General features: G+C 35.6%; 1 protein-coding gene across 3 annotated transcripts in view; it reads left to right on the top strand.

The window, feature by feature from the left end:
• The window catches only part of CAMK4 (calcium/calmodulin dependent protein kinase IV), a 182,594-nt gene that overhangs the window by 118,936 nt on the left and 43,606 nt on the right, over window positions 1–20,052 (top strand). For all 3 annotated transcript variants that reach the window (XM_039848423.1, XM_039848424.1, XM_039848425.1), the window contains exon 5: window positions 12,400–12,472. In XM_039848423.1, coding sequence (XP_039704357.1) covers window positions 12,400–12,472 — 73 coding nt within the window. The remainder of the gene's footprint in view (window positions 1–12,399; window positions 12,473–20,052) is intronic.

Raw genomic sequence — 20,052 nt, forward strand, 5'->3', positions numbered from 1 at the left:
TAGTTATCTTTAAAATTATATCAAGCTGAAACTATATCCTGTATTATTATCCATGTATTGCTTTCTTGCTGAATTAAAAATCATAATATACTTTCTTTTTTCTTACTTAGGTTAAAAACCAAATTTATTTAATTGTGATGATAAAAATTCATTTGTGATCTAATGATGACCTTAATAGTATCTAATGAATGAACTAATGGAGCAGTTGATGAAAAGATAATCATGTTAGTACATTATAGTCAAAATGGTTGTATTTTATTAGCAAAAGATCTATTCTATGATGCTTCTAACAAAAGTAAACATAGTAAAAATCCAAGTGGAATCTGCCATTCGATGTAGAATCTAAATAGTAAATTGCACAAAACAATTTGTTAAAATTTTTGGAATAAAATCAATGATTTTTGATGTGTGTCTAAGAAAAGAAAAAAAAAACTACGAAATTATGATATGTGGAAAAGAAAGCTCCAGAGGTTTTCTGTTCAATCTGCTCGATCCAGCACAACTCTTAGATATTCATTGAACTTTTTAAGTAGACAAGGCATGAGGTTGTTTGCTTTAAGGGTAAATTTCTGAGTTTTGTTTCATTTTGTTTTAGAAAATGGTTGTATTTTAAGGCAACTAATTGAGCAGTGTTGTTATGCTCTTCTAATTAAATTTTCAAGTAGGTACTTTGTCCTGATTTTTGTCTAACTTCAGTATCAGAATACCTTGTGGATTTTTAAATTGTCTTGTTTTTTCCATTTTCTTCCTGTGTTTTTGCTTGCCTAATTATGCTGTTCAAATGCCATACATTATGTATAAAAGTCTTACAATTTGTGGCTTTAAATGTTGTTACCTTCCAAAAGAGCAGATTTTTTGTAGTTGTTGTTCCAGAAGGCAGTTAAGGTAAGGAACAGATCACTTTAATACAATCAGGTATTGGGCTGATTCAGAGCTGGGCTTCCTGAAGGCGGATCTATTTCTTGTCAGCTATTACTCATAGGATTTCGCTCTTTAAGGGTCCTGATTTAAGCCAGGGGGTTTCGCTAAGGCCCCCCTTCCTTGACAGACCCTAAATGTCAACTTCTGTTTCCTCCACCCTCTGAGAGAGCCAGAAGATTTGTTCAGCTTCTCAGCCTGTCAGCTTCTGATTTAGAATCAGCAAATGCCTTTAAAGGGAAAACAGAGGCATCAGATGTTAAGTTTGCTCTCCTGAATTTTTCTTCTCTACTGGATCTTGACTCCTAAAGCCTTTGCTTCCTTGGTAATCTCTGATATCTTCAAATATATTTTTAGAAATTATTTTATTTAGCTTGTTTTTATTTTTCTTTCCTGGAGGCTGTCAACCCCACCATTGCTGAAAGCAAAACGTCGATATGTCAATGTAAGACTGTCCAAACCTATAGAATATATTTATAAGAGTTTATTATAGTTTATTTGAGGCAAACAGGGCACACACCTGGAAGTAAGATCTCAACAAACTGAGAAAAATGCTTCCCAGAATGACAATTTGCAGTACATTTGAACTTCAGATGGGAGTGTAAGGGAGATTGCATGAACACGGGAGAAAGCAAGGAAGCGAAATCTCTATGATTGGATCACATTTTCGTTAACAAGATTATGTGCTCTCTTGAGGGTGGTTACACTTCCAAGGGGTTTGAAAAAGAGGTATTTCAAAAGTGTGTTAACCTAGATACACAAAAACATTGAACAGGGCTTGCTTAAAGTAAAGATAAACCTTTTATAGACCCGAGGCTTGACTACTCACATGATCTTCACAGCTAGAAATTTATTATAAGATCACCCTTTGAGATTACTTTTGTTAAGATTTATTACAGAGCCCCTTTTTTATTCACAAATGCATATGATTTTAAAAGTCCTCTTACAGACATTAGTGGATTTTCTTCTTTAACGTCAACCCTTTGGGGCAAGTAGGATGAAAAGCACTGTCCCCATTGTACAGATGTGGAAACCGAGAATGGGTAAAGATAAACGATCTTCTCAAATTAAGCATCCAAACTGTCTTCCAGTCCAGCTCTTCTTCCTCATGTGACCTTACTATCTTTCTTATTAAATTCAGTTTGTCCCTTTTAAATCATTTCCAAGAAAATAAACTATTGTTTGTTTGTTTGTTTTTATGGAGAATTCATGATGTATCAATTGGTCCTATGCAAAACTATACATGTATTTAACCCACTCAGTAACCCTTTAAATTTGCTGAAGTATTATTATCTCCATTTTTTAAAGAACATAAACTGAAGAAATTGATAAGTCATAAAGTCTGACTTGAAACTCATGTCTGTCTGACTACAAACTTTTTTTCATTTTCCAAAACTGGAAATATTCTCTTTTAAAACTATAAGTCATCAATATACAAGAGAAGTAGTTGTTATTGTTAAGGACTATGTATTTAGCCTATTAATTACCTGACAAGTCCTAGTATATCAGTCCTAATAGTTACCTCTACTTCAACATTTCCGGGTCTCTTTACCTTGGTGGAAATAAATAAAAAGATTCCAGAAACAGAATTTGGGAGTTTTCTTGTCCCAATCTCCATAGATCTGTGTCACAGTTGATATTCTGGTTAACCAAAGTCAGAACATGTCTGAATTTCTGGAGACTATTGTGTCAAAAATTAGTCATTACTGCAGTTGTCTAAAGTAAAGATATATAAAATCTGTCTAAAAAAGGATAATTAGTTACTATAATGAGGGTCATTTTCACATGCCTATTGGGGTACTGGCAGTGCCTGGGCATTTTACTGAGCATGATCCCATTTAATCCTCACAACAACACATATACAAGGCCGACCCTAACATATATACATTTTATAGACCAGATAACTGTGAATTGGAGTGATCCAGTAACCATTAGATCACTTGGTTTGTACTGAATCTAACAACAACAACAGTTAAAAGAGATTGGACTCAAGTATGTCAGATTCCAAAACATATGGTCTTTCTACCATGCCATGCTGTTGCTATGTAAGCAAATGACAGTACTCTTAATGTAACATTTTGTCCTGCTTGAGCAGTGTTGGATTAACTTAAACATTAATGTATATATAGTTGTTTTTCGCCATAGATATTTTCAATACATCTTGTCTTTATGCAGTTTTATCTGGCTATCTGTGAAGAAAACATTGAGTCGGACTAGATTTATAGTCTACTTTTTCTAGAAGCTTGACTGTAAAGAGAAAGATAAAGGTGAGGTAGTAGAAGGGACACAGGATAAATGCAGGCTTATTTATTATTTTAAGCTGGCACACTAGGAACACATTAATTTGCTGATGGGAAAGAGCCTACAAGATGGAGAGACAGGAGAGAACTGTGTGAGAGACTTATATTTGGAACAAAATCCCAGACAAGACACAGAAAAATAAATCTACAGTCAGAAAAAAAGGATTTGTGTAAGATAGAAAAAGTGTCTTCCTCAGACACAGAAGGAGTCAAGATGCAGAAAGGTCGAAGGACTTAGAGCAGTCAAAACTACTGAAAAAAAAGAGGACTTACTATCAGGGCTGGGATATAATTCTGCCCTACTTACAAACTAATAAGTTGTCCTATTATACTTTCCTGCATATTGGAAAAAAATATGAGACTCCTGAGTCAGAGACACAGGCCTTTCCTACTCGTGGCACAGCAAGCATCATCAGCATCAGCAAGGTTGTGTCATTTCCCCTTTCCCTTCAAGTTTCACAGGGGCATCATGCTAGGCTCAGATAGGTGCCTACACATGGAGCAGGATGTGTTCCAGGAAGAGAAATATCCTAAATGTCTATAAACTGGCAAATGAACAAAATGGACAATGAAATATCATTCACCAGTGAAAAGAAATGTTCCTTTGATATACACTACAATGTGGATGAACCTCAAAATCATTATGGTATGTGAAAAAAAAAACACACAGGAAAGACTACATATTATATGACTCCATTTATATAAAATTTCAAGAAGGTGCAAATCTGTAGAGACAGAAAGCAAAGCAGTAATTAATTGCCTAGGGCTGGGAATGGGTGCGTTGGAGTAGGGGAGAGTGTAAAAGGTATAAGTAGTTCAGACTTGATAGGCTCCATTTCTCCAGTATCATTGTAGAAGCGGAATTTATCTCCTAACAATGGCTTGAAGAGAATGGAATAGGGCATTTGAGGAAAGAAGTGGTGAAGTTTGAAACTAGGAATGTGAGAACAGACAAAGGCAAAAATAAGGACTTTTGAGGAGCACAGAGGATTTGCTGAGGTCAGAGACTATGTTTTTGGAAAGTCTGGTCTGATATTTTATACTGTCGGCTAAACCTCTCCATATCTTTTGTGCAGTTCTTGACAGCATCTCTGTTTCCCTTGGTTTTTATCCTACTTTTCAGTTTTCTCCTTGACCTCTTTCTCGAGATCCCCTTCATCTTTCCATTTCTTGAATGGCCCCCTTTCCTGAAGTTCTTCCTACATTCTCCGTAGCTAAATTGGACACTCTCTTATGACTTCAGCCACATAGGTTAGCGCTTTCTCAGCAGAGGCAAAAACACTATTTTCAACAGTCTGTTAGACATTTCCACATACAAGTACCATAGGCACTCTAAATCAATCTATCCTCAAATGAACTCAGCATCCTTTCAACTCTTAATCTTGCTTCCCTTCCCTATCTCTGTGAGCTGATTTAGCAACTAAGCTAGTCATCATTGATTTCTCCTTCTTTCCCTCGCTTTCCCCTGTCCCCTGACCATAACTCTTTCTCTGAGCAGCTCTCTCCCACTTCCCATTGCTTCTGCCCTTTGGAGCGTTCACATTCTCTTTCCCATTTTAGTGGAATTCTAACTGGCATTAGTTTCACTCTCTTCTGCTCGTCTGTGTTTAAAGCTTAGATTGGATTGGGTCAGCCCAGAAAGCCACTCACTACTTTATGTTCAAGTCAATTCTTGTAAACATGACAACCAAGACCACTTACAGTCTGGCCTCACTGTACAATTATAGCTTCACCGCCCATTTTATTTCCTTCTCACCACCATGTTAACCTGAGTACATTGACTTCATTCTCAGGAAGTGCATGGTCTAGAAGAGGGGAAGTAAAAAATGTGATATGGACCCTAATGTTGTGTTTTTAATACTACCAAAATTGTGTATTAGGGCATATAGAGACAACCACAATATCACAAGATGAAAAATAAAATAAATGAGAAGGGACTAAAAAGAAAATGTAGATAAGGATCGGTACACAAAAAACATATTATGAGATACTTTGCATTTGCTAGAGATTGGCCACGAATTTGGCTGTAAGTATTCATGTGGGGTGATAAATGCTATAATTGGGGCATAAATACAGTACATGGGGCATAAAATAGGGGTCTTCTAAGTCATACACGGCTTTAGGGAGAAATAGAATCTTCTGAGCTGAATCTTAAGTGAGAAATCAAAATTACCAGATAAGGGAGAGAGGGAAGGGAAAGTGATGTCCAGAGCAAGACATGCTGGCAGGGGTTAGATATGCATACCTTAGTCTCCATTTTAGAAGCTGTTCTAGGCAGAAAGCAAGCATTTGCTAGACATTTGGCAAGTGAGTGATTGAATAAACACTGTGCTCTTGGGCAATTTATATAACATCTTTGGGTCAGGCACTTCATTTATAGTATGAGAGAATTGGACTAGGAATCCCCAGCCTTCATTCCCCAGTCTACAATTAGATCTGGCCTCCCCTTTCTCCTGCACTGTCAGCTTTCTGGCATGCACCCACATTGATCCACGATTCCATCACTCTTTCCTTAGCTTTCCAATTTAACAGGTGGTAGTAGTATTTTTGAAACTATTTAAGTATATGAATTTAACACTCTTTGGGAGAGTTCTTAGAAAAAGCCTCAATAAAGACCAAGATGCCATCAATGAAATGAGAAAAAGCAGCAAATGGAGCTTATGGATTTACCCAGGGTACAGCAGAATTCATTTTAACGTAATTTTGTACGGAGCAGCATGATGATGTACTGGCAGCCCTTAAGGCTTGGTTTCTAAACTCGTTATTTGGGGATTTTACCCAAGGTCATTCTGTTCTTTAAAAGTACATCTTTTTATCAGGCCATTGTCTTTCTTGAATAAACCTACAGTCATCTAATAACATCTTCATTTGAGAAAAAGCTACAGTTGGTGGAAAGAGCAGTAGGGCCCCTAATGTACGTGCCAGGAAGTCTGAAGTCCTCGGGCTCTGATCAGATTAGCGCTGCATTGCCTGTGCTAACTGCTAGGCTGGATATGTGCTCAATTCAATTTGCAGCAATTAAGATGACAGAAGCAAATGCATGAAAGTCATATTTCGAAGCAAATCCGTGGAGAAAAATAGGTGTTGCCTCTGTTTTCTCATTCGAAAATTTTAAAATGATGAGAGGAAAATGGTTGCCACTGTGGAGAAGAGGAACGTGTGAGCCAACACAGCAAACAGGGGAAGGAAAAGACATGGTCTGGATCAGGAAGGCCCACTGGGGCCAGAGACTCACAGCCTGGGGGCCTAGGAAAACACACCCCACTGCGCTTCCTTCCCAGATCTCCAGATGTTGGCTAGACCTGTTAGCAACTGAGAGACCTGTAGGAACTGGAATTCCAGGGCAGCCTTTTGGGGTTAGTGTTGTGATTAAAATTTTGGGAGAGATTTTGTTTTCAGCACTGAGTCTTCTATCCCAGCCCACAATGAAACTGCAACACAGCAATGAACTACCTGGCCCTGGGCCTTTGAAAATGATCTTAAGATGCTGGTAGCATCTTAACTGCCTTCTTATTATTTTATAAATCATGAAAAAGAAATTAGTTTACTAAATCTGAAGAGAAATAGACCGACAAGTGTTTAAATATAAAACACAAAAATATCAACCAGAATTATCCTCCTATTTTTATAGCTCTAAATCCACTACAATTGAATATTTCATTGCTTCTAAATGAAAGTCACTCATATATTCTGCATAAAGCTATAAATTCTTGGCTGTATATGTATGTTTCAATTTCATTGGGAATTTTTTTGAAATTCCAGCTAAATTTTAGATATGAATTTATGTTGCTTCATGAAACAAATACTACTCTATTTTGATGAATTTGAATCACTTCGATTTTGTTCCAAATAAGTTTCTGAAAAGATTCATATTATCTCAATAGTATCTGTAACTATGTAACTCTGACTTTATTCCTAAGGCCGGCAATTACCTTTCCACCTATTGCATTTTGCTATGGGAAGAATCTATATGGCTGTTCTTTCACTGGATTCATGGCCAATGTACCTGTGATGAGAATCACCATCTAGTCCAGTGCTTTTGTTCCCTGTGATAGGAAAATAGACAAAAGAGTTATCCAAATATCCAGCCTGAAATTTTTCTGGCATCCGTTTACTTAGAAATTAGTATTGATTTCACAAATATTTATTGATTGCCTACTATGAGCAAGGCTTGGAGCTCGGCTTCATGGATGATCAAAGCAACAATTAAGTAAGAAGGCTAAGAATTTTGCCACCATACCCTGCAGAAGGCATTGGATCAATATATCTACTGTAGTCCTTCTGCCTAAATGGAGAGAAAAAGATTGCAAAGACTTTATTTTCCTTGGCTTGGTCATTAATGTCTTCAGTTATAATCTTAGCTCTAAGTTCTCACTGCTATATTGATCTTTCTAGTCAACCACGGATGGCTTGGGTGGTAGCTCAACCTATAAAATATTTAAAATTGAGTGTCTGAGTTCCAGAAGCCCAACTCTGTGACACTCTGATGAACAAATCAACTGGGAACAAAGTTCCTTTTAGCAGAAGGAGCCTGGAAGAGAAGCAGTCAAATTCTGATGGTAGGTCCAAGCTATGGTGTACAGAGTTCACACCTAGCTGAGGTAGGAAAGGCACCTGCATTTCGTGCTCCTGCCACACATGTCTACTCTAGAGATGTTTCTGACAACAGAAGTAATAAACTCCTTGGCTGTACAAACCTTAGGATAACATGTATTGCATCTATGATGATGTGTTTTTGTTAATAATTTCTCTACTATCTGTGGTCTTGTCTGGGGCAAGACCCAAATCTTATCCTTTATATATTCAGTAACTACTGGCTCATATTAGACAGAAATATTGATTGAATTTCACTACCCCATCCTCACACTCTCACCATAGTCTTGGTCCTTTTTCTTAGAACAGCCTTCTTCCTCTCCAGTTCCAGGCTCCTCCTCACACCTAACCCAGCCCCAGCTCCTACCCTCCCACAGCTAGAAAACATCTCTACACCATTCAGGTCTGAGATGAGATATAGCTACCTCTGGAATCCTCTTCCCACCCAGCATGGCCTCCAAAATAGATTACCTGTGCTTTCTAGGAGCTCTCAGGCCATTTTCTAATACCTCTGTCATAGCATATAGCACATTGTGTTGATTATTCTCTTAAACCAAGAGAAACCCCATGAGTGCAAAGGCCATATCTGGTTCACTACTGAATGCCCAGCATGTAATAGTCATTCCATAATATTTATTGAATGAATGAATGAAAAATCTGTTAGACTGCACACTCTCCATTAATTAGATGAAATATTTTGCTAATTTAACATATATTATGGGAAATTAGGAAAATTTTCATGATCTGTTCTTCTTAAAGCTACTGCTCTTCCCTCCATCCTACCTGAAAACAGCTCCAAAGAAAATTCACTCTTCCAGCCAGCCAGTCCCTAGACATTCACACAGGACGTGTACTGAACACAGGTACTTAACCTTAATTTAAACTCAAATGAAAATACATAAACACCATATTTAGGCCAAAGCTTCGTAATAAAACAAACTATAGAGAATAAAGTTTAGTGGCTGAAACATTGCCTCTTCAAGGAGTGGGGATGCCCATGAGAGCTCATGTATATTTAGCGGACAAGGAGGGTTCCCCATCAGCGAGGCCGCACGTAGTTGTGCATGTTGGCTCTGTACAACACAAGGAGCACTACTTGACTAAGCCACGAGGAGTACCCCCTGGAGGGGACCATAAAGCAGCTGTGACAAAGCTCTAGACCTAGTGACTGAGCATAGGAAAAATCTACACTATTTTTTGTAGGCCAGGACGTAACTGATTTTATTCTATTCTTGGGAGAATGGGAGTAGGGAAGAAAGTTAACTATTGGCCATTCTTTTCCATCATCTTTGTTACAACTCCTCTCCTTTAAGAGGACTGAAGAAAGCAGGTGCTGGTTGGTGTACCACAAAAGGCCACGTTTAGAGCAAAAGGCCAAGGACAATACGAGGGTAGCCAAAGTTCTCAATGTACTCTGACACAGTAGTCCTTCTTTTCCCCATCTCTCGTACTAAGTTAAAAGGGTTCAGAAAGTATAGTTCAAGAGGTGATTTTAACACAATGCAATGCAAATATACATATGCCTTACTGGTAAATTGTACACCTGAAACTTACTGGATTTTGTTAACCAATGTCACCATAATAAAAATTAATTAATTAAAAAAATTGGGAAAAAAGATAATTTTAAATTTTTAGTAAGTAGATTATATGTAACGCAATCATGACTTGGAAAATGTGTGTTCTTGTAAGGAAATGTCATATGAAAATTGACAGGAACCAATTAACAATAATCTCTTAAATATTGCAATCTATTTCCACATTTTGTGCTTAACACTTTGGTGCTTAACCGGTCCAAGAAATAAAAAAGAAGGGAAAGATATCCCATCTTTAATGCTTTGAAAAAAGTATGAGTTTGTGTTTCTTGACAGTGTTCTAAGTCAGCGGTCCCCAATCTTTTTGGCACCAGGGACTGGTGCTCCTATGAGAATCTAATGCTTGATGATCTGAGGTGTAGCTGAGGCGATGACGCTAGTGCTGGGGACTGGCTGCAAATACAGATGAAGCTTTGCTTGCTTGCCCGCTGTTCGCCTCCTGCTGTGCGGCCCAGTTCCTAACAAGCCGCAGACCACAGACCAGACCGGTACCGGTCTGTGGCCTAGGAATTGGGGATTCCTGTTCTAAGTAATTGAATGAAGAAAATAAAATAATTGAAATTTTTGCATCAATATAGTTTTTCTGAATCTGGATAATTATGAGCATTGAGGTATCTTCTCATAATATATCTTTTTATTTTTGTCATATCTGTTCTGTTCTGCATTCCTTCACCCTCCATCCCCTATTTTAAAAATATTTTATAGATTTTAAATTCAATTTTTAACACTAGCTACTTTGATAACTTATTTCTTGCTAAAACATTTTTTTAAAAAGATACTTTCTGAAAAGTAACTATGCTATTTGAGGAATTAACTATCAATCAAAGAAAAATATCAATGCAAAATTACAAAAATGTTCAAGTTTTGTCTCTTATATTTTGAATTGACCTTTTCCAGAAATGTCTTTACCACAAACTTTTTGTCAGCTGAAAACATCTTTTGCAAGTTGGTAATATATAGTTGCTGTCCCAAAAGTGTTTTCTCTTGAAATTCTAGTAAAATAGAAGCATCAAAAAAGTGGTTTTTCAGTCTTCTTGAATATCCCCATAAGAATAGACAGTGAAACTAGCACAGGAAAATCAAAAACTCACAGACAATACCTTTAACAAAATCAGGTGACAAGGTATCTCTGTGAAGCCTAAAATACAAATGAATAAAGACGAATAATGACAGTTCCAAGAGTCAAAGAGAAGAAGCAAAGAGAAGTAAGAGGACATATGATGGACCTAAGAATAGGAGAACACTAAAATCTCCAAAATTTCCAAATCATTGGAAAGCAGGTTGGGCCAAAGCAAGAGAAACTGCTGAAATTGTGGGTGCTTTTTGGCATCCAAATTTCTGAGAAGTGCAAAGCCTACACCCACAGTTAGATCTGAAGCATCGAAAGCAGTCAAGGTCCTATGAACTCCTGAAATTAATATAGGAAACCTCTTAGGGAAAAAGCCCCATATTTAGGAGAAACTGTTAGCAAGAGACTCCAGTAATTAGAATCGAGATGCTGGTGGCAGGGGAATAAAGTTCCAGATAGAAGAGAAAAGGTCTCAGAAAGTATGAGGTCATTTTTTTGAATGTTTCATGTAAATAAACAGAAAGTCGAGAGCCATGAAACTAGAAAAGATACCCTGACACATTGCTCTGTCAAAAGGGTAAAGGAGAATAAGAGGTACAACCTAAATTTATAAAAAAATAAAATAAAATTAGTCATGGTGATGTACTATATAGCACAGGTACAATAGTTGATATTATTGTAATAACTTTGTATGGTGATATATGGTTACTAGAGTTAGTGTGGATCACACCGTAAGGAATATAAGTGTCAAATCACTACGTTGTACACCTGAGACTCATATAATATTGTATGTCGACTATATTGCAATTAAAAAAAAAAAAGAACACCAGTTTGGCTTAAAAATAAGCACCAACAGAGAAATGTCTCAGTTAATTTCAATACAAAATGATTACAAGAGCAGAGTAAAGAAGGAGCAGAATAAGATTCCTTTAGGTAGTGAAAGCATGTCAGAAGAATATGCCCACAAAATAGATAAAACTATAACTTAATATTACAAAATAAACAAATTAAGAAAATCACAGAAGAAAGAACAATATAAGTCAAAATGTAAAAAACTTTTATAGATGTATAATTGCACAACCCAAAGAAGAAAACCAAAGCAATGGAAGAAAAAAATACAAAGCATTCTAATTCAGGAAAACATTCCTGAAATTAAGAAAGAAAATACTATAACTTAAAAGAAAAATTGCTTGCCCACATCCATGCAAAAAGAGCAAGCCATTTATTTGGAAAACAAAACCAGGTAGAGGGAGAGGGGAAGAGGGGAGACAGAGAGAAGCACCTTACCGGGACTTTAGTTAGATTTTGATTCAAACAAACAAACAACAAATGTTAACACATCCGAGACAACTGGAAATTTGAAACACCACATATTTGATAATATTAAGGAAATGTTTTAATTTATAGGTGTAATAAAGGCATTGTAGTTATGATTTTTAAAAAGACCCTTTATCTTACAGAAATATCTCTTTAAATATTTATGAATGAAATGATATGATATTTGCTTCAAAATAATAAAAGAGAGGAAGTAATTGGATAAATAAAACAACATTGTTCATGATTTAATAACTTTTGAATCTGTGTGACAATTACATGGGATGGTTTATAGCATAAACCATCTACTTGGTATATAATTTAAATGATTTGCAATACAAAGTTTAAAAAGAAAGAATTTTTGTCCTCAGTTAGAATGGACAGTTCAAGCCTACGCAGAATGAATGTTTTTCATTTTCCTAAATTAACCCAAAGATTTTTAGAATGCCAGTTTATGGAAATCTTTTTCCTGATGTTATGGCAGCCTATTGTAATTGTTTGGATGCATCTTCTTTAACATTAACTTAATTAACTTCTTTTAACATCCACTCAACTGAATGCATGTGTCTGAGAAGAATTTAATTTAGTTTTTTGTTTGTGTGTTTGTTTTTAGGATTGTAGAAAAAGGATATTATAGTGAACGAGATGCTGCAGATGCTGTTAAACAAATCCTGGAGGCAGTTGCTGTAAGTATAAAGTGACAGCAATAGTGTAATTCCTGGTACTCTCTCTTTCTTTTACAGTATCATCATATAAGAAGTGTGTGTCTGTGTCTATGATGAGTCATAAAATTTGCAGCAAAACAGCATGAAATGTTTACTAGAGAATATGTTCAATAAATTTATATTTTCTATTGATTATTCAAACTCTGAAAGTTAGTCCTTCTATAAGTTTATTAAAATAATTTCCATTCTATTATTATGAAATCAAATCAGATTTTAGTTCCGAGAATTGTTCTTGTATCTTTTTTTCATTTCTTGAGTTTGTTTCTTTTTGTTTTTGTTGTTTGATAGGTAAGTGGAAGAAGGTTCACTGTGATAAACATAGACCTTAGAGCACAGAGTTTACTGATTTTTCTTTCAAGACAAGAAATAAGTAAATTAGAAGGAAAATTCTAACAACTTTCTTTTAAAGAAAAAATATAAGTTAATATTTTAAAGTTGAATAAAGTTTTGTAAGTTGATAGAAACATGCACATACATTTATAAAAATATATAATTTTGAGAAGATTGGATTGAATTAATAAGGAAATATTTGCCTAGATAAAACAGACTCAACTGGTGAAAACTTTCCCACATATTTAATGGTATCAAATATTTGCTTAGACACTTTGATGGTTCATTTATTGAATATAAAGCTAGAGCAAATTATTCTCTGAATAAGTAGAGTGGGCCCAAGGGGAGCTATTTGTTGGGATGTGTTAAAGAGACACATCTATATAAAATATACCCAGAATTAATATCTATTCTATATTTCAATCAGTAAACTAACTAAAGTCATTATTCAGTATCTTGAGAAATCAACCAATCAGCCACAGTGACACAAGCACATGTCCTGTGAATTTTACCCACAACCAAAATAGGAAGGGAGGGAGGAAAGACCTTTCTATCTAGCTAGCTTATTAAAACGAAAAAAGCCTTCACAATCTTTGCATAGGGCTGCTGAAATAACAGATCTGTGATCTTACCAAATCCATATTGAGCTATCAACACCAAGTTATGGTGTTGCTATGATAGGGGATAAAAAGTTTGAATTGAGAGTAGATAAAAGCTAGAGAAGATGCCATAGAATTATAGTCTAAATACACAGTGCAGCTCCTAATTATATGAATATTGAATACCGAATTTATTTTCTCACCATACACTAAAGAACTTCTCCATTCCAGAGTTTTTATCAAACCTAGTATATTTACCATTCCTGGTTTCCTGAGCTTGTCAGCTTGGGAATGATTCTTACCTCTTCCGTTATTCTCTCCTCACATCCACCTTCCCCACTTTGGTTGAATCTTCTTTCAAATGTCCGAGAACCTAATCCTGTTTCCTATCATGTTATCACCTTTTCTGGCCCGCCCTTTTTTGTATGTTTGTTTGTTTGTTTGTTTTTGTTTTAATACTTCCGCTTGATTCCAGTTCCTATCTTTAACTAAAGAAGTCTATAATCCTCTTTTGGAATCATTGTTTTCATTTTGTCACTTCTAAGTTTAAGAATGACAGTTTTATGCCTTTATTAAATACCTATTTTAAAACTTCATTTCTTATTACTATATGCCACAAATTATCTACTCCAGTTAACTTGCTGGCAGCTACCCACTATCACTTTACCAAAATCAGACTGGCAGCTGATATAGCAGGTAAGAGTAGTTTGGGAGTCAAACAGAGCTGGGTTCAGTTGCTGGATAAGCAAGCTTAGGTTCATCAGTATCACCTCTGAGCCTCAGTTTCCTTATGGAAAATAGGCATAACCTTCAACCTAACATTGTTGTGGAAAAGGCTAATTAGATGAGGTATAGAAGTCATAGCAATGTTCAGACTCCGTTTAATCATCTAAAGATATTTTAGATGTTATAAATCTATATACACACACCTACTCCCAGATAACTACTAAAATCAAAAACAACTGATGGTAATAGGTGCTCAATAAATATTTACTAAATAAAGAAAAATTTATTAAAAGAGTCAGAAATGGGCACTACTCTATATTTTGTCTCTCTAGATGGCGACACGTTTACTGAAACATCTTTACTATAATTTCTCTACTCATCTAATACAAAATAAAACTGTATAACTTGCTTCCATTTATGAAATTCTTTTCTGCTCCCTTACTATCGTTTAATTCTTTTCCTGTCATTCAAAACTCACCTTCTTCAATATGTTCTTTCTGATTGCCACCATCCATTTAGGTCAGCTCTTGATTCTTTTGGTTTATCACAGTGGGCATGTTTCAATTTAGTGGTACCTTGAGGAGCTAATTGAGAGAACTCTATTCTCATTCAATGGGTGATAAATGGGTGCTTTTAGTATCAGAATTTTCCACCTATTGGAGTTATACCAATTAAGGAATAAAAAGTTCCCCCAGCTGGGATGCTCCAGATAGAGGTACCTCAGATAGAACAGAGGAACTAGAATTCTACTTCAGGCATGCTAGAATAGATTGAGCAGTCTACTATTTTTTCTAAATTTAAAACAGAAAATTGTTATTTTACATACTTACAAAGCTCCATAAAGCTCCAGTTTAAGAAGTAGATTGCCACATTCAAGCCAAACATTCTTTGAAAGAAGTCTTATAAAAAAATTAAATTTTCTCTGATTACGCAGCTAAGGGTTAACTTAGAGAAAAAATTAAAGTCATTTCTCTAAGTGTTTCACAGGTAGAATGCAAGCAATTTAAAACGTGAGAAGTGGCTGACATTTATGAAATAGTTTATTGTCAACTACACGGCTATAGATAGCTATAAAAAAATAGGACAGTTGGAAACTGAAAGTAATCAGTGATACATCTCACATTTCGTCTGGATCACATGCTTATAAGATTATATCTAGGCTGGTTTTTAAAAGCACAGAAGCAGAAAATGTAAAGATTGAAAAGTTCTTGGGAAATATGTTGCAGGTATAATTATACCCTTTAGGTAACAAATCTTGCAATCCTTCCCTTCCTCCCCACTTCATCTCAATTGTTGCCCCAAATATTTCACAGTATTTGTCCAACTGTAATCTTTCTCCTTCTACTTTTTAGCTTTAAATAGCATTTTTGAAAGTTTTTGAAGTGTATTTGAAAGATGTTTCCCCCTTTGGGCTTGAATTCATTCAGTTAGTCTTGGAGAAAATTCCTTAAGCCTTCGTGAGTTCTATCTTCTCAAAATGGATTCCAGGTAGTTCCAAGTTAAAAAGTCTAGATCAATCCAGACATTCTGGAAGGGTCATCATGTCCTCATCTATCATAAAGCACAATGCCAAACCTAAAAGCCCTTCTTCTTCATTTACTTTTAAAGATAACCAGGGAATATTTCATTTCCTCTGATATCTCTTACTATTATCACCACCTTCAGTTCTTTCTTCATTACCACTGATATCCTACTGTTCCTCTATTTCAACAAAATCACTGTTCCCCTCTTTTCCTCCCTGATGCCACCGTCCATCTTTTTCTGGCTACAGTTCTCTTGTGTATGCTTTAATTTCAAAGCCATGACTTCAGAGCCTGGAGAAACTTGTACATATAGAGTATATATTGAATTTAATAAAATACAAGGAAATGGCTGAAAAACAATTACATATATCTGCTATCCCAGCACATAAATTTTTGGTTAGAATTGTTTTCAAGATTGTAATAATAGGGATGAAGAGTTACAGACAAAAGCATCTAACCCTTTAAAGTTATGACAATCAATATGGTATCTGAATACAAAAAGTTTCTGTTTGTATTCTACAATCTTCTAAGAAAAAAACAGTAAGTGGACATGATTATAGGGATGCAGAAAAAGATGAAATATTACAGGTTCCTTTTGGTAAAATTTTAAAAAACCTGTACATTTAGCTTATTAGAGAATCAAGTAATAAATAATTGATGACTAAATATTGAAGAACTGGAAAAGCAAAATGAGAACACTAAACTGAGGTATTGTGAAGATAGCAGCTTTGGGAAGCAGTCCTCTTGGACTGGGGAAACAAAATGAAAAAATTAAGATGATTAAAACTTAGAACTTTAATGGTAGTGCCCTATATAGAACTGTGATAAAAGCTCACTGATTGGCTGGTCCTGGTGTGTTGCCTCTGAGCTCAGAGGAATTGCCCGTGAAGCTGGCGCTCAGACCTTTGAGAGTGGTATTCTCCCTAGCTAGCGCTGGTGTTACTGAAGAGGAACACTGGGATTGGTTCTGTGAGCAGTGGAAAATCTGCAAATCGGAATCAACATCTACTGTTGAAATCATCTGCTACTTCCATGTAAAAAAAAAACAAACCACAAAAACAAACAAACAAACAAAAAACGTGTTTCTAAGGTGCATGAGAAAAATAAGCAGAAAGACAGACTCAGAAAGCAAATAGAAGGGAACAAGTCCCTTCATTCTCTTTCCATCTCCCACTCTCTCCGAAGTGCTCTCTAATGGCAGAGCCAGACAGGGAGCCAGCAGAAAGTGTGGCTTGTAGTTCAACTTTCAGTTTACATAGCAGACTACATAGGAGTGGGTTTAAAGTCGAGAGACAACTTAATAAATGGTACAGGAAGTTATTTGAAGACAAAAATAAATCCTCAAAGTTTCTGTTTGTATTCTACAATCTTCTAAAATGTTCATAATCTATATTAATGTGCATATGATGGTTCTAGAGGTCAGTGAAATCAAAGTAAGTTCAGTAGCATTAAAATAAATTACTATCCATATTTAGCACTAAGTACTATGCTTGATAACATGTATAGGTTTAATGGGTAATATGTACATTATTCAACTTTACATTATTTGACATGTTTAAGCCATCTTCTGCCTGATCTCTTATTCCTTGTTAGCAGAACCAATCTACCTTTATAAAGATGGAAAATACCAACACTTCTTAACTTTTTAACTTTAAGTTTTTAAGTTAACTTTTAACTTAACTTCTTAACTTTTCCTAACCTCCCTTTCAGCTAGGCGAGGGCATATGACCTGATCCTCACCAATGAGTTCTGATGGGCAACCTGCTTGGGAGTTCTGACAAAAGCTTCCTCTCAGTAAAAGCTTCTCACTGAAAAAGAGAAATGCCTTTCCTTTTTCAGTGACATAGTTGAGTCTGCATATGATGCTAGGAACTGCTTTTGCTGTCCTATAATTATCAAGAGGAACATAACTGTTGAAGAAGGCAGAGAAAAAGTAGACAAAATTGGAATTCCCTTCCTGCTTGATATCTCATAGGGGATAATAGTCTCAATATTTCTGCCACTTTGAATTGTAAATCCTATTATTTAAAGCAATACAGTACTGAATTTCTTCTTGAATAAACTTGTGAGTGTATGCTAGCAATGATTCTGTAGTGAGAGCAAGTTGTGTATTTTCTATCCTAAATGGAATACAAAAGGCATATTCCTAGATAAAAAAAAGTTCTGGTCCCACAAACTTCTAAAAACTGAATTTCACTGAATATCAAACACATACCCACACACTGATAAATCAGGAATAATTATGATTTGAAGGGACAGTGAAGTTAAGGTCATTAACAAGAAGCTTGCACCTGACACTAGTTCTGTTTTTGTGAATAGTGTTCCTGCTTGGGCCCACTTATTGTCAATAAAGAGATTAGGAAAATTAAATTATTAAGAGCCTAGAACAGAAAATGTGGGTTTTTTGTTGTTTGTTTTAAATTTGTCAGTTCCTAAGGTATTTGCATTTCTTTCTGAGGAGATTTTGTTTCTTGTCACTCACATTTGAACATCGATCTCTGGAGGATAGATTTTAATGCAAAGCTCAAATCACTGAAACACTCTAATGATAATTTACCAGTAAAAAGTAAAAGTAGGTATATATTCTTACTATATATTGAGAGACCACAGTTTCCAGAGACAAAATAAACAATTCTATTAAATATTAGAACTAATATTTTGATTTATAACTATAGAATAAAATAGACTAGTGGCTGAGTCAAAGCATAGACATTTTATCAGAAGAAAAAGATTTGGAACAAAAAGTGATCTACATTCTGAAAATTATAGCTCAGCATTAGAGAACTCAAGATCTAAAACTAATTCCTGGTGGGGAGTATCTTTCCCAGTAAATATTTCTGTAAGTCATCATTGGCAATGAATGGTATCTTTATTTTATTTATTTATTTATTTTTGATTACCAAGAGAATCACAATAAATTCTGGACTATATATCCAGGAATTTTCCAATTTTTCTATTATAAAATATCATGTTAATGATTACATTCTAAATGACTTTTGTTGTTTTAGGGTTTTGTAAATGTTGGATGATGTCAACATTTCAATTCAACTATTATTGATTCTCTGGGATGTGCCAGAATCTTGGATACAGAGATCAAGGAACTCACCAGTTTATAGGGCAGATAGACATATAAGCCCATGGCTATAAAATGACATATGTGTATCAATTGATTGATTTTGCAGATTTAAAGGCAGCAGAGAGAGTGAAAGCTATTTAATATATCTAGAAAGAAACTGAGTCAGAAAAATCTTGCCAGAGGAAATTGTATTTGAGTTGGATTCTAATGGAAAAATCATCGTTTAAGAGGCTGGCCTGAGAGAAAGGGAATTCCAGGAATACTTCTTTTCTCTGACACATTTTTAGGGAACATCATAGACTAAAGATGCAAAGGCATGAAATGCTCATCTTTGGATATTGCTAGAAAGTAAAGTATATATACATGGTGAGAACTGGGACTTGAGAGAGAGGCAGGGAAGCTGTCCTGAGGGGCTTGCGTGACTAGTGAAAGAGGTTCACGGGATTCTGCAGGTGAGGACTCCTTGAGGGCCTTTTGCTATGGGATCGTTATCTTGATGGCAGCGTGAAGTTCAAAAGCAGTGAGACCAGTTAAGAGGTTATGAAAACATCCAGTCAAGAGATGAAAAGTATCTGAAGGGATATGGTCTGTGATTCTATGAATGAAACATGCTAACCAACTAAGCCCAGGGTTCCCCTTGGATCTTCACTGTTGGTATTTATAAATGTTACAAATGAGAAGACTTGGAGATTATAAAGAATAATCTAGAGCAGAGAAGATGCAGATAAAAGGATTTAAAAGGTTAATAAGAACTTCTCATCAAACTTTCTCTCTTTATTAACACTTAGCACTGCATTCTCTCTTCTCCCCTTGCTCTCTGAGGTTTTATTCCATTCTTTTCCATCCAGTCTCACAGTTCCTCTCAAGACCTCTTTTTCTTCTATTCCTGTTTCCTTCTCCTACATTTTTTTTCTTTTTATGCTCTTCTTTTCCCTCTTCTCTAGCTGAGAACTCAAGATGAATAAAACAACAGCAAAAATGACAAACATTTTAAGAGACCAACCAAAGCCTCTAGTCCAGGATGACTGTGATCACCACGTACAGCATACATTCATTATAGTTCCTGAGGAGAGCTATAGAAAATAAACATGGGGCACAATCCTGCCTGCAAGGATTTAACAAGAGAAAAGAGGCTAAAAAATAACATCTAAGTTATCTTTTTGGAAGGAAACACCTTGAGATTGTCTTCACTTTAGCAACAACTCATCGAAGTGTCAGAGACACGAGGTTACGAGTAGATGTGACCTGATTCTGGTTCGATGTCCTTGGATTATGGTCTTTATTTTT

Source organism: Pteropus medius, unplaced genomic scaffold (assembly GCF_902729225.1).
Source record: "Pteropus medius unplaced genomic scaffold, Ma_sr-lr_union100, whole genome shotgun sequence".
Lineage (NCBI taxonomy): Eukaryota > Metazoa > Chordata > Mammalia > Chiroptera > Pteropodidae > Pteropus > Pteropus medius.